At 43.1% G+C, this 16,157-nt stretch overlaps 1 protein-coding gene across 9 annotated transcripts in view; it reads left to right on the top strand.

The window, feature by feature from the left end:
* Nucleotides 1–16,157, top strand: part of LOC125459814 (hypoxanthine-guanine phosphoribosyltransferase-like) — a 72,891-nt gene that overhangs the window by 13,197 nt on the left and 43,537 nt on the right. For all 9 annotated transcript variants that reach the window (XR_007249110.2, XM_048546706.2, XM_048546712.1 and 6 more), the window contains 4 exons: nucleotides 6,704–6,887; nucleotides 8,749–8,814; nucleotides 12,004–12,021; nucleotides 15,307–15,389. Coding sequence is in view for 8 of the 9 variants with exons in the window: in XM_048546706.2 (XP_048402663.1) it covers nucleotides 6,704–6,887; nucleotides 8,749–8,814; nucleotides 12,004–12,021; nucleotides 15,307–15,389 (351 nt within the window). In the remaining variant the exon portion in view is untranslated. The remainder of the gene's footprint in view (nucleotides 1–6,703; nucleotides 6,888–8,748; nucleotides 8,815–12,003; nucleotides 12,022–15,306; nucleotides 15,390–16,157) is intronic.

The raw sequence follows: 16,157 nt of genomic DNA, 5'->3' as shown, positions 1-16,157 counted from the left end.
CCTGGAGGAAAGACAAGTCTGTCAGACTGACAGTAGTCCCAGCATTGAAGAGGTAAGTGCAACATATTCAACACGAGAGGAAAGCCCTGAAAAGACTCAAGAAATTCAGAAACATCGTAATCTTACCAGCAGACAAAGGGTACATGAAAGTAATCCTTAACAGAGCCCAAATCATTGAGAAAGCTAACTCTCTACTAGCAGACACCGGCACCTACCTACAGATGGTGATGGATCCAACACCACAGTTAGAGAACCAGATCAAAACAACCCTTAAGAAATTACACAACTCCGGGATTACCACAAAAATGAAATCAGAGGAATCCACTACACCCGGTCCTATGGACTCCCCAAGGTACACAAGTCAGAGATCCCCCTTGGACCCATTGTCTTGCTACCAGTCATGCCAACATATAGACTTGCCAAAGAACTACAACGGAAGCTGAAATACTCAGGGGACAACATTACCCAGTCCATCTACTCCTCTCAAGAATTCTTCAATATCATCAAGGACACCAGAATAAACGACAAGATAATAATATCATATGACTTAACAGCACTATTTTCTATGTCCATAAATGTTGACCTAGCCAAAGGGACAATTGCCACGCTGCTGGATGAATCGGGAAGGCGGGCACCTCCATGACACCAAAAGCATCATCAGGGTCTGCGCTCTGAAACTGTTGGATCTGTGCCTCTGAACCCACTTCAGCTTCAATGACTGGTGCTTCATTGTATATACAAATGAAACAATGACATCCTCAATATCAGGACCAATCACCAGAAGCAGTAATGCAAAGGTTACAACGAACAGTGCTCCCCGCAATACAACCAAAACTGAGTCTGCTATCTAGATGACCTCTTCATGATTATCAAATGCACCAGACTATAAGAAACCCACCGAAACACAACAACATCCTCATGGCGATAATATTCACAAAGGAAAAGAGCAATCAACAACTACCTTTCCTGGACATAATGGTAGAGCACACAAACAACTGGTGAACTCCAGACTAGCATATACAGAAAGTCCATATATATGGACTAGATACTTTGATTACTCCAGCAACCACCCTAACACTCATAAACGGAGCTGCATCAAGACATTATTCAAACGAGCAACAATACGCTGCAGAAACCTGGAATTATGCAAAGCAGAACAAGAGCATTTTTAAATGTTCCTTTTTGAAAGGAACAGACACCCAAAAAGCACAACCCACCGTTCCCTCCATGACACACCACAACCAGAAGACTTACCACGGCCAGATACACCAGTCACCCTACTGTACATCAGAGACCTATCAGAGATGACCACAAGATACTCAGAAGCTCAGATATCAGGGTAGCCCACAAACCAATAACCACCTTGTGACAGCTACTGGAAAATGTAAAGGATCTTGTATCCACAACCAGTAACATTAACATAATATACAAAATCCCATGCAAGGACTGTGAAAAACATTACATGGGGTAAACTAGGAGAAAACTGACAATAAAGACACATGAACAGCAGCTAGCCACTAAGAGATACGACCCATTTTCATTGGTCTCAATACACACAAAGGACATGAAGTCAACTGGGACAACACATCCATAATAGCACAAGCCAAACAGATGCACCAGGGAATTCCTGGAGACTTGGCATTCCAACTGGAACTCCATCAACAAACAATGAACTGGGATAACTAAGTGTAGAGCTGGTTGCACACAGCTGGCCGAGCAGCATCTTAAGAGCGCAAAAGCTGACGTTTCGGGCCTAGACCCTCCTTCAGAAAGGGGGATGGGGAGGCAGTTCTAAAATAAATAGGGAGAGAGGGGGAAGTGGACCGAAGATGGATAGAGGAGAAGAGAGGTGGAGAGGAGAGTATAGGTAGGGGGGGACGGACAGGTCAAGGGGGCGGGATGAGGTTAGTAGGTAGGAAATGGCGGTGCGGCTTGAAGTGGGAGGAGGGGATAGATAAGAGGAAGAACAGTTTAGGGAGGCAGGGATGAGCTGGGCTGGTTTTGGGATACAGTGGGGGAAGGGGGTGATTTGGAAGCTGGTGAAGTCCACATTGATACCATTGGACCGCAGGGTTCCCAAGCGGAATATGAGTTGCTGTTCCTGCAACCTTCGGGTGGCATCTTTGTGGCACTGCAGGAGGCCCAGGATGGACATGTCATCTAAGGAATGAGAGGGGGAGTTGAAATGGTTCACGACTGGGAGGTGTTTAGTGCGAACCGAGCATAAGTGTTCTGCAAAGCGGTCCCCAAGCCTCCGCTTGGTTTCCCCAATGTAGAGGAAGCCATGAACTGGGGGAAACAAATGAGCTGGACCTGATTTATACAAACTACAGTAAAACAGAACCCAAGTGATACCAACCACCCCAGCAAACAGAGGCATATAAATAACAAGCTGGACAGAATGCTGATGCTTCACCAGAGGTGCACTGACGATGTTACCTAGCAGGGTGACAAAAAAATCTGTAACCAAACACACTGGCTCAGCGAGCAAGTCTACAACCTCATCCATAGCGCAAGTAACAAATCTTCTTAAACCTTGAAGGACCGTTGCTCAAAGTGGTGAATTGGTCAAGTAGAAACTGCTTTGCCTCTGACATTTACATAACCCAACCAGTGTTGTCACTGAACTTTGAATCCAGAAAGCCGGGTAATGCCACAGATACTTAGGTTTGAATCCCACCACAGCAGATGGTGGAATTCAATAAAAATGAGTCAGTAATGGTCTTACGATGACCATGAAACTGTTGTCCATTGTTGCAAAAATCTGTGTGTCTGGGCAACAGCTTGTATGAGTGCAGAATCCTGCATCACAGAGCTGCTTGCGATAAACCTAGACACACATTATTGCATTTTTCTCCAGGCTTCCTGTGCAAAGGCACACTTTGGGCAGGAGATGTTTGACAGTCTCAACACTCTCCACAGCTGCTTTGAGGGCAGCATGCGGTGGCACAGACCAACTGGGCATATGTGAAGGATCTTGCAGGTAGTGCCCCTCTCACCACTGAAATGTTATTGGTGAGGAAGTTCCAGGATTTTGACCCGGTGACAGTGCATTGGGGAACTTGCCAGTGACAGCATTCCCCTTCCTAGATGCAGGCCTTAAGTGTTGACAAACTGATTTGTAACTGTCCGAGGCATGCAGTTAAAATGGTCTGATATAGCTGCATGCAATGTTAAGCTATCTCCCTTTAGTCCTTGATCTTTATCAGAATGCTAGTTTATACTTCAGGTGTGAAATAAGAATTAAGTAACTACTGGTTTAATAGGAATTGTTGTCTTATTGGATAATGTTTTAGTACTCAAATTAAGATCAGAGGCATGAGGAAAAACAGGAACAGCAAAGGTGAGAGTGAGGTTTGAATTGATTTTATTAAGATATATCATTGAGAATCCTGGTTTTAAATATTTAATGGAGATCAGTTTTAAGAAAGCACTTATGCTTTTGGTTACTGGCACGTCAATTCGACTGCAACCAGCTGTGTGCATATGTAACATTTTAAGGCTGTTTTTAGCAGCAGGGCTGAAACTGCGGTTGCAATTTCACTTTTATTTTGGGCACTCACTCGCTGAGAATAAATGGAAGTTTGCCAGATCTGGGACGTGGATTTGCCTTCAGGACAGAACCGTGAACACAACTGAAGAAGGGTCACCGGACCTGAAATATTAACAACTAACTGATTTTTAGAACCATGGAATCCCCACTGTGTGTGGAAACAGGCCCTTCGGCCCAACAAGTCCACACCCTCCTTCACATCCCACCTAATCTACACATCCCTGAACACTACGGGCAATTTAGCATGGCCAATCCACCTAACCTGCACATCTTTGGACTGTGGGAGGAAATCAGAGCACCTGGAGGAAATTCACGCAGACACGGGACGAAGGTGCAAAGTCCACACAGATAGTCACCCAAGGATGGAATTGAACCCATGCCCCTGGCACTGAGTCAGCACTGCTGACCACTGAGCCACTGTGCTGCAGTTTCTTCACAGATGCTGCCAAACCTATTGAGCTTTTTAGTAACTTCTGTGTTTGGAACTCCATTTAACTTTGGCAGCAAGATCTTGGATGATGGTCTTACCTCATTGTACTTTGCTGTTGCCCAAAACTTTAGTGTGTTCCTCAGCATGTAGGCCTGCACCTGCACTTCCCAGAATCTGGTCTACTGCATTCACTGCTCACAATGTGGTGTCCTCTACGTTGGGGAAATGAAACATAGACTGGATGACCGTTTTGCAGAGCATCTACGTTCTGCTCACAAAAGTCATGAGCCACCTGTTGCTTGCCACTTGAACGCACCACTCTGTTCCTTGGCCAACCTCGCTTGTTGTAGTGCTCCAGCGAAGCTCAATGCAAGCTAGAAGAACAACATCTCATTTTCCACTTTGGGACCCTGCAGCCCTCTGGACTCCATATGGAGTTCAATAATTTTAGGGCCTAAACCCTATCAGGTCCTCGCCTGCTACTCCACTCACCAGGCCATGTTATCTCTCACCCTACCTATTGTTAGTCACTAACCATCCCCATTTAACAACTGCTCACCCACTTACCCAGATCGTTATCAACTCCTTTATCTATACAACTGTTCTCTTTCTTCGGGCTCTATTCTATTGCTTACTCCATAATCCATCTCCACCCCTCCCCCACCCTCCTTATTTTCTGCATATAAACCAACGTTTTCCCATCTACCATTAGTTCTGAGAAAGGGTCACTGGGCCCGAAACATTAACTCTGAATTTTTTCTTCAGATGCTGCTCGACCTGCTGAGATTTTCTGGCAACTTCTGTTTTTTTTTGTTCCTAATTCACAGTTCTTTCACTCTTTAAACTGTGTTCGAGTTAGCGTTTTAGCTGCAAATAAAATTCAAGTAGGGAATCCACTTAACCTTACTTGTAATGCATATTGCACAAAAAATTACTGCAATGTAGCTGAAGTTTTTTTTCTGGTTAAGAACAAAAGCAGCAACATAGTTTAAGTCCACAAGAAGAAAAGGCAGATAATGCTTAGACATTCTAAAAGTTCCCCCAATACAAGCAGTAGGGAAAAAGTAAGATTAGCAAGCAAAAGAGATCTACAAAGCTTTTTTGATAAACTGGAAGTACCTTTTTTGAGCTGGACGAAGCTGGGCAGGTAGGTACAGCTGGAGCACTGGAGAGAATCCCCATCTTTTGCCGCTGAACAGAATCTCTCCATTTTGTTGCAATAGAGTATTTGCTGTAAACGTAAAGGACCTCACCTTAGTCCCCAATAATAACTTGAAATTACCAATTGTCAGATAGGTAACAAATGCTTAACCAGCGAAAAGGAAAACCAGGAAAGAGTCCAAATACTCCAATAACAGGGCAAGGTTGACACACTGCTGGGCTTGTCAAACTCTGTCTCTTACAAAGTTTGTGTTCCCTTGCTCTTGTGCTCTGTCTACAGCAGGCATCTCCAGAGGGGCTTCAGGAATGAACACATTTTCAGGAAACCGGAGACAACCGTAAAATTCAAACTGCCATTAGCTTTATCATTATCAAGTGGAATCACAATGCTGGTCTTCCAGCTGATGTACTAGATTTTATAAAAAATCAAAAGAACTGTTGCTGCTGGAAATCAGAAACACAAACAACTTGCTGGAAAAGCTCAGCAGGTCTGGCAGCTTCTGTGCAAAAAAGTCAGTTAAGGTTTCAGATCCGGTGATCTTTCCCAGAGCTGTAATGTCTCTCAGTACTCATTCAAAATGTTTTAAAGCATTATTGAAGTTAATATTTCCCTGACAACTGTTTAGACGGCCAGAATTGGGGAAAGATTGGAAGAATTGAACTATTTGGATATCCCTAGTTATAAAGCAATGTATGACTATTATCGTTTGATAATGGTGGCCTTAGCCCTTTTTAAAAGGATCTGGATCTGCATTGGATAGAGTAAGTAGGAAGAAACTGTTCCCACTCGCTAATGAAACCAGCGATTCATGACTGAGATGATGATGAATTTCTTCTGAGGATTGAGTCTGTGGAACTTTTCTTTTTCTTCCATGCATGCACGCCACACACAGCTGTAGGGGCAAAGTCCTGTGTATATTTACGAATGAGTTAGATCCTTGTTCAGTCAGGGAATTAAGGGTTACAGGTAAAAGACAGGAGAGTGCCCATGAGGAAAGTTGCATCAGCCATGATCCCATTGAATGTCACAGTGGAGTTGAGGGGCCAAATGGCATCCCCCCGTTTCTATTTGTAATGGCCTAACAATGCCAGGACACAGATTTTAAATAATGTGCAAAAGAAACATGGGTGTAATGAAAAATAAACCTTTTCACACAGCAAGTCATTCGGGTATGGAATACCCTGGCCACAAATGTGGAGGAGGCAGACTTAGTTGAAGTGTTCAAGAGGGTGTTGGATGATTGTTTGAATAGGAATGGTTTTCAGTGATTATAGGGACAAGTCAGGAGACAGGCACCATGTAATAGAACCGCTGCAGCAAGATGGACCAAGGGGCTGCCCTCGGCATACGAATGTTTCTGTGAATTCGCACCTGAAGCGCTGCAACCTGCAAATCTACAGGCCACGATCAGGAACGTGGAATGAGAAAGGGTTGTTTTTTAACTTTTTAATCTGCACCAACATGACTAGATGAATGGCAATTTTCTGTGAAACCTTAGGAAAGCTACGGCATTCTGGATTCCATCTGAAGATGCACTAGCTATTGTTTGCTTTCTCAGGACCGAACGCATGGCCAGAGATATAGCAAAGGAAATGGGAGGTGATCACATTGTTGTCCTCTGTGTGCTGAAGGGTGGTTACAAGTTCTTCGCTGACCTTTTGGACTACATCAAGGCTCTAAATAGGAACCAGGAAGAGTCACTCCCAATGACCATTGACTTCATTCGTTTGAAGAGCTACTGTGTAAGTATTTCCTTGTTAGCCGTGGAAGATGGCCCGAATGGTCTGTTTCTAAATTGCCTCTTGCAGGTAAAGAGGACAAAGTAATGTATGTTGGTGAAATGAGATGTAGACTGAACTGATATGTCATGGTTTCCAGAAAAGAATGACACTTCTTGTGTTGTCAAACCTAACGATTATGGTAGGTAGGATTTTCAAGTTGGTCGGGGGGGAAGAAGTGATTTTAGGAGCAGGTGGGATTCATTTTGGGTAGGATATTAGCACTTTGTCCCAATTTGGGAAAATTAAATGCCAATTAAACGGACTGGGATAGTCGGAACTGCCGATTGCTGGAGAACCTGAGATAACACTGTGTGAAGCTGGATGAACACAGCAAGCCGAACGGCATCAGAGGATCAGGAAAGTTTGACATTTCAGGTCGCGAGCCGCCTTCAGAAATGGGGGAGGGGAAGGGGATTTTGAAATAGGGAGATGAGGGAGGCGGATAGAGGATGGATAAAGGAGAAGATAGAGTGAGAGGAGACAGACTGGTCTGCTTGGCCTGCTGTGTTCATCAAATGGACTGGCTTGTTGCTTTTTGTATGTGGACTGCTGCACTCCAAGAAGTGGTATGTTGTGCATTGCTTGGGGATTAGTTGTGGACGGGGGAGACTACATAATAGTTTTGAGGCTTTGTGAGTGTACCCAGAATTCAGAAACAGGATTGTTGTGGAGGGATTGGAGTGGTCACCGAGGTGGGTATTCATGTCATAGGACTGGGGGCCTCCTCGGCGCGCTCGCACCACTGGTTGGTGGGGACGATGGCCATGTGCAATTTCTGTGCAGTACCCTTTGCCTCGCTTGTATTTTAGATGCTGGCTTTTCAGTGTTATGATGCCGAGCTGCTCAGGGTTAAATTTAAAATAGAGATAAAGTTCTGAAGCACGTGTTCTCATTGAAATAGTTAAATGAGAATCTACCTCCTGGGAGCAGTTCGGCTGCCCAGCTGCCACTAACACCAGAAGCGGGTGGTGTGGTGTGGTGTGGTTTGGTTTGGTTTGGTTTTGTGATTTCTATCACCTGCCCCATCCAAATCCATTTTTAATAATCTGCTCGACATCCCATTCCTGCCAGAGTCAGCACCCTCCAGAAGCCTTCATGTGTGTCAGCCTAGACCTCGAATATTGGAAGGTTGTGCAACCATGAAGCCTGGCAGAACTGAGTTCCCATCAGTGCTGGATCCAAACGACACAGGTACTTTTGGCAGCAAAAGATGACAAATGAATAACATTCGCCACTTGGATGTCTAATCCCTCTCTTATCGCCCTTATTCCTAGCCTAAAGACATTTTAAAGCCCGTTTGTATTATCACCTACCAGCAAGACCAGCTAAATCATTAAACTGGGGCCTTGCTGCTGGGTGTATAGCTTCATGGCAGAGAGAGCGGGGGTTGGGAGGGCACTGGAGGTGAGGAGGAAAGAGACAACAAGGGAGTGCTGGGAGAGCAGAGCACACAGCTAGCTCCTCCAGCAGTGGTGCATACCAAAAGATTAATAATGGTCCAACTCTTTGATTTAAATGATCTCACACTAAGCTCTCTTCATAATGTTGATCCTTTCCCACCAAGCCTGGGGGACTTGAGCAACAAGTATCTGTATGAGATGTAGAAATGTGAAGTGCAACAAAGCAGTAAAAAGTGAAATTACAATGCAAACACAAAAAAAAGTCCACAATGGATTCAAAACCACAGTCGGTTTGAATAACTTCAAACTGGGAATTGAGTTAATTCCTGGTGACATCCAAGTAAATGCTTTTAGTGTGTGTTGACCTTTCATCTATTACTTTTGCAAAATTACAATGTCCTTTTTCTCTGTCTTTTGTAAAGAATGACCAGACTGTAGAGGAGGTGAAAGTTATTGGAGGGGATGACCTGTGCATGTTGGCTGGAAAGGTTGGTATAATACTCTCCTTTGGTGCCACAATAATTTAACTATATTTTTAGTGTGCAGGGTGTGCATGCACTCGACTGACTGACTGCCGTGCATATCGCGACAGGCTGAGAGTTCCAGAGCTGTACTCTGCAAAGTGCAATTTAATATCCAGCAGATATTGCTTTTGTTTTTAACATTCAAATGCCAAATAGACAAATTGAGAACGTGAGTATACCACACAACCCCTTGAGCCTCCTTTGATCTGATTACTCTGTTCCCACCTACCCTTTATCCCTTCCTCCACTTTGCTTATGAAAAGTCTATCTGCGAAATAGAATTAAAAAAAAAACTGATCCTAGATTCTTCTGAACCAGGGAAAAGTACGAATGGTCTTGCCTTTTTATACTACCGTTCATAAACACCACAGGATAAACATCTTGTATTATTGATCCAGGTTTTTGCAGTTACCTGTTGTCTGACACGTACTGGATAATGTCACTGTTTCAGAAGGATTATCTGGCGTTATGTTCTCTTTTTTAAAAGAAATGCTCCACAAAAGTAGCCAACAGCCATGTGCCACTAATTTGAAATCCAAGCTCCAAAAAATGATATTTAAACTATTTTTCATAATCCTTCCATCATCAAGTGTGACATTGCTATTGACAAATTCCCTAGCCTGGTACCCCCCTCTCGGTATGCTGTATCTCTCAACACTCTCTCACCTTTGTGCACGTTGCCCTCCGCTCTCCTCCTCCAGTGACTTCAGGACCTTTTGTAGCTGACCAGCCCAGCCGGACCTGGGTGAATTTTAGATTTTTGTTTCCCCTGATAGTTGAATGAAGCAATGTGTGTCTGTGGGTAGGTGGGTGAACATTTAATTCTCGACTTTTATACAGTCATATAGGACGGAAACAGACCCTTCAGTCCAATCAGTTGATGCTGACGATAATCCCAAACTAAACTTGTTCCATCTGTCTATGCTTGGCCCATATCCCTCCAAACATTTCTTGTTCATGTACTAATCTATAGTTCATAGCTATAAAGTGTTTTTTATACAAAATAAATTGGGGCCCAGCACACAGTTGCGTTACAGGAAAACTGTAAGTTCATTGGTTGGTAATAGCTTCTAATTTGACTGACTATTAACGGTTACTTTTGGTTTGAAGGAAAAACGGGAGTTATTTACAGGTTACAAACTAAATGACCAGTAGGAATTCTTTTTTAAATCAAATGAACAACTAGGGAAATAAAATGAAGATGCAGGGTCAAGTGAAGTGTTGTACCTGTGTGATATGTGTCTTTTTTTGGAGCAGCTTGTGGTATAGCTCACTAGGGAACGGGCAATTATGGGTTTGGTGATGTGTAATGAGGTAGATTTGTTTTGGGAGCTGAAGGTGAGGGAACCATAGGGGAGCAGTGACCATAATATGATAAAATTCACCCTGCAGTTTGAGAGGGAACAGCTGGAATTAGATGGAACGGTATTAACAGAGTAAGGGTAACTACAATAACATGAGAAGAGCTGTCCAGAATTGATTGGTAGGGGAGCCTAGCATAGAAGATGGAGTGGCAGTGGCAGGAGTTTGGGGGTAATCGTGGAGGCACAGAAGGAGGAAGAAGCATACTAAGGGAGGATGAGGTAACTGTGGCTAACCAGAGAGGTAGGGGACAGCATTGAAAACAAAAGACCAGGCAATGTGATGATGAAACCAGAGGATTGGAAACCCTTTTAAAAACCAGCAGAGAATAACTAAAAAAGGAATAATGGGGAGACTATTAAATAAGAGGGTAGGCTAGCTAGAAGTATTAAAGATTGCAAGGCATTTTTAAAAGACATTTTGAAGGTAAGAGACGCAATTGTGATGTTGGACTGATGGAAGGTGAGGCTAGAGAGAGAGAACACTTTTTGCATCGGTTTTCAGAGTGGAAGATACCAGCAGCATACAGAATTTGAGAGTCAATGGGCAGAGGTGGGTGCAGTGGCCATCTCTAAGGTGATGATGCTGGGGCAGCTGAACGGTCTGAATGTGGAGAAATCAGCCTGACCAGAATGACTACATCCCAGGGTTTTGAAGAAGAAAGCTGAGGAGATTGTGGAGACATTGGTGATCTTTCAGGAATCACCTAGAGTCAGGGAAATTCCTGGAGGACTGAGACTACTCATGTGAAACTCCAATTTAAGAATTGCCAGGGTTGGTGTGGGGGTGGGGGTGGGGTTGGGAACACAGAAAACAGGAAACAGTGGGCTGGTTAGCCTGCCCTTAGTTGTTAGTAAGATTTTAAAATGCTTTATTAATGATGAGATTGCAGAGTGTTTGGAAGTGCATGGTAAAATAGGGCTGAGGATGCACAGACTTGTCAATGAAAGGTTGTGCCTGATAAATCTGCTCAAATTCTTTTCTGAGGAGGTGATGAGTAAGTTAGACAAAGGAAAACCAGTAGACATTACCTACTTGGATTTCCAAAAGGCCTTTGACTAGGTGCTGCATGGGAAGCAGCGAAATAAGAGACCATGGTACTGGGGCAAGGTACTGGCATGGGTAGAGGATTGACTGACTGGTAGAAGGCAGAGTGTGAGGATAAAGGGGAGTAGTGGAGTTCTGTAGGGGTCAGTTAAGACCACAAGTATTCATGGTATACACTAACAATCTGGACAAAAGAATGAAGGATATTGTTGCTAAGTTTGCGGGTGACAAGGATAGATCAAGGGACAAGTAATGCTGAAGAGGTGGAGAGGTGCAGAAGGACTTGGACAGTTTAGAGGAGTGGGCAAAGAAGTGGCAGATGGAATACAATCTGGGAACATGTGAAGGCTTCACAAAGGCTGCACTATGCAAGCAGAGATTACATAAGGCTCTGGTTAGACCACATTTTTGGAATGTTGCAAGCAGTTTTGGGACTGTTGAAAGGAAAAAAAGTATGTTTGAATGACCTAAAACAACATTGTGGGAGTCAGCCTTGACCATGGTCAAGATATGTTTTTAAAAAAAATAAAAATAGGAGGTAGAGGCACTGAAAAGATGGATTTGGATTTTGGCTAATGCCAAAACTATCACATTCTTCACGAAGCTACTTGATTTGTCAGTTCATTTGGCTGTACTTTCTAATGGTGTACAGGCTAATTACAGACCATTTAGTATAAAGTTGATGAAAACAAATTGTTATAATCTCTCCTTTTCTTCTCCCCTGTCTACTGTCATGTGATCTAGAATGTTCTAATAGTTGAGGTAAGTCACTTTTATGTTCTCATTTCCTAATATCTGACATGTGTTGTAAGATTTCTAAAATGTTACGGATCTCCTAATTTTGTTATGAAAATAGACTTTTATGTACTATCAATTTTAAAATTCAATCTTTGATTTACAATCCCTTCACATCCTTCACTATTTTGGTAAACTATTTTAAACCTAACAATGGAGGTCTGGACAGAGTACTGTGGGGGAAAAACTGTTCCTGCTTGTAAAAGGATCGAGAGCCAGAGGGAACATTTTCAAACTGCTTTGCAAAAGAAGTCAGTACAAGATAAAAGAGCGCTTTCGTGCAATGGTTCAGGATTGTGTTATGGAGGGGGAATAGCTGTACCCCTCAGACAGTCAAACCAACACACAAGCCCCAATCTGCTATGATGGGATTAGAGGTTCCCTTCTAATAATTTCCCCCGAAACACCCAGAGAAACTCCCCTTTCTCCAAATAATATATTAAGAGTGGCTAAAAGAAAATCCCTGATCTCCAATTTACAAGTAACAAGAAACAAATTAACGATTACTAACAAATCGACAATTCCCCTTGAGACTTCTAACTACTTTCTAATTGCTACTAGAACACTGTTCAAATAAACACGTCCAATTTAATAAACCCAATTAATAAGAGAAGAATGAAATATAACTGAGTCTGTACGAACATGGAGAGATCGTCGTTGGGAATATTCTGTCCTCTCCACTTTCTTCACAAGCACCTTTTTTCTGCTAATTCTGCTGTCAGGAATGGGTTTTTTCTGTCTAATTTCTTCAGTGAGGACTTTAAGCTGAAGTACCATAGCACCTTTGATTAATTAGATGGGCTTCCTCTGAGCGCTAAATGATGCTAACCTTTCACAAATGGCAGATGACTCTCCACAATTTTCCAAATGCCCTCATCTTACGTGTAATGACACAGTCAAATTCTTGCAATATGATCAGTTTCAGGTTGTCAACACCATCCGATTTTAAATTCAGTTGGCTTTCTGTATCTCGGTGCTTGGTTTAAAATAGTGGCAAATTTCAAACTTGTCTTGGAAAAATGCTATTTGGCTGTTCTATGCAAAATGCTCCTACTTGGGCATTGTCTGTGTGCCTGCATTTATAAACTTGCAAGCACTGACAAAGCGCAACCTCTTAAAGGGACCACTGCATTCTTTCCTTTCTCCCCACGATCATTTTTACCACCAAATTCTAGCTTCCTGACTTCCGATTCATGAATGCTGTATCCAACTTCGTAATAATTGGAGTGCGATATTGTGAATTGTGGTTGGACACAAGTTCATTAGAGCTAAGAGCAGGAGTAGGCAATTCAGCACCTCAACCCTGCCCAATCATTTGACATGATTGTGACTAATTTCATCTCTGCCTCAAATCGACTTAAATGCATGCTCTCCATAGCTCTTCAATCCATTACTAATTTAAAAAAAAACTCCTCCTCTGATGCCCCAGCATTCACTGCACTCTGGAGTTAAGTCAAGGCGTTCAGGAGGGCATTGGCTGATCTGTTTGTTATGGGACAAACTGGCGCTGAGTCAAAATACCCAGAGTGTCAGTGCAGGTACGTTGGGCTGCATGGCTGCCTTCTGCTCTGTAACAATTCTGTGATTTTTGTCTGGGCTCATCCAGCTTGCATGTATTCAATTTTCATCATTTTAACACTGGAGGCAATTCCTTGTTTTTGTTTAGGCCCTCTGCACTGAGCTTCCCTCCCCAAACCTGCAAAATGTGTAGCTGTCTTTTGAGTTCATGGTGAATAAATGTTTTTCCAATTTCACTTTGTTGCTGGACACTGTCACTTGGAGGATGTGGAGAAGTGGGAGAGAAGAGCAGCCTTCCAGTTGTACTATTACAAATCCATCCTTTTTTAGTTTTCTCATTTCTCTCTCCACATAAAGGCTGTTGCATGAAATGCTTTCCAATTGTGTATTCTCACATTGTGGCCTTATGTTTTATTAAGTTTCTAACTTGGATGTGGAGCAAACCAGCCACATCGCTGTGGTCCTGGATTCACGTGTCAGCCAGACTGAGTAGGGGCGGCAAATATCCTTCCCTTAAATCCATTTTATAAACCAGATGGCTTTTCACATCAATTACTGAGACAAGCTGTCAGCATATTTAAGTTAAATTCTGCTGTCTGTCTTACACAGTGAGATATGAACTCATGCCTTCAGACATCATGCTGTGGCCTACTAGTCCAGTAATATTACCAGAACATCACCATCATCTTCGTGCTAGTTATTATAACAATTAAACCGTAAGCAGTAGGAGCGAGAGTAGGCCATTGGGCCCCATTGAACCTGCTCTGCGTTTCAGTGGGATCATTGCTCATCTGACATTCTTCACATCCACTTGCCTGCCTTTTGCCTGTATCCCTTTTGTTCCCTGACTGATCAAAGATCTATCCCCTCCTTAAATATAGACAAGGCACAACTGTCTGTGGCAAGGGTTTCTAAAGATGCTCAATCTTTTGAGAGAAGAAATTCCCCCTCATCTATCTAAAATTGGCACCCCTTTATTCTGAGACGATGCCCTCGCTGGTCGTGGACCCTCCCATAATGGGAAACATCCTCTGAGAATTTATCTTGTCAAGCCCCTGTAGAATCCTATACATTTCGGTGAGATTGCCTCTTGTTCTTCTCAATTCCTCATGAGCAGAGAGTCCCAACCTGTTTAGCCTTTGTTCGTGAGGCAGTCCCTCCATACCAGGGATCGTCCGAGTCAACCTTCTCTAAACTGCCTCCACTAATTCTGTTTTTGGCTTGGATAGGCACTGGATGGTCAGTTCTCTAAATTATTCTTATTATCAATATTATCACAGCTTTGTTTATTTAAAATTAACAGCTGTCACTGCCTTAGTTTTTGCAATTAACTATTTGTTTCAAGCAAAATGCAAAATATGATAAAGCTGCTTAAAATGAAGTATGGATTATTACTTCAGGCTCTTTCAAGCAAAAACTAACATTGCGTTTTCCTTTTGACTGGGGAGGTAGAAAGCAAGACTAAAACTGTCAAACTCCAGGGTAAGAGCTGCTAAGCTAAGAATGATGCCCAAACCGTTAAATGGAGGGATTGAAGGGATGCCGGGGGGAAGCCAGTTTATCGTTGTGGAGAGATGATTGATCTGGGATGACATACTACCACTTATTGCCAGTAATATTAGTTTTATGAAACACTTCGTTTTCCATTTCCTTTCCATTGTCCCCACCGTATTCAATGCCCTGAATTCCATAGCCTGGTTATCATTCTGTGCCTCGTGTTGTTTCCCTCTCTAGGACATTATTGAAACAGGCAGAACAATGAGGAAACTTCTTGCCCTCCTGGAGACATACAAGCCCCAAATGGTCAAAGTCGCAAGGTAGTGTGCACTTCAGTAGGCCACTTGGCACTTTGAACCCTGACTCAGAACTTTTGGTTGACTGGAGGGTGACGAGTACGTGAATCGAACTGCCAGAGAAAGTGGTGGAGGCGGGTACAAATACAACATTTAACAGGCAACTGGAAGGGTAATGAATAGAAGGGTTTGGAGAGAGAATGGGCTTAGTGCTGGAAAATGGGACTAGTTCAGATTGGGATGTCTGGTTGGCACAGACGCGTTGGACTGAAGGACCTATTTCTGTGTGGTATGATGGTCTTTAACTCTCTAGTGTAGCACTGAGGGAGTACTGTATTGTGAGATTCTGCTGTGCTCTGGGGTGGATCTAAAATACCGTATAGCTCTATTTTGAAGAGGAGCAAAGGAGCGCACCCCAATGCCCTGGTCAATATTTGTCCTTCAATCAACAGTATTATAAAACAGATTACCAGATGTGTGTGGTGTGGTGCTATGTCCCTACAGCTTGATTTAAAAACTTCTAAAACAGATTATCTGGTTTGTGGGATTTTGCTGTGAACAAACTGACTGTTGCGTTTATGTAGAAGCCTGGAAAATAGGCACCTGGGGCCTGCTCCACCATTAATATGATCTCGGTTGATCATTCAGCTCAGCGCCCTGTTCCAGCTTTCTCCCTCAACTGCTATATGTGGCAGAGAATTCCACAGGCTCCCCACTCTCTGGGTGAAGGCATCTCTCCTCAGCTCAGTCCTAAAGGGACAACCACATGGATCCTTGTTCCTGTATTTCCTA

This window comes from Stegostoma tigrinum, chromosome 16 (genome assembly GCF_030684315.1).
Source record: "Stegostoma tigrinum isolate sSteTig4 chromosome 16, sSteTig4.hap1, whole genome shotgun sequence".
Taxonomy (NCBI): Eukaryota; Metazoa; Chordata; class Chondrichthyes; order Orectolobiformes; family Stegostomatidae; genus Stegostoma; species Stegostoma tigrinum.
Note: the sequence above shows the minus strand (reverse complement) of the source record. Positions and strands in the feature narration are given on the sequence as shown.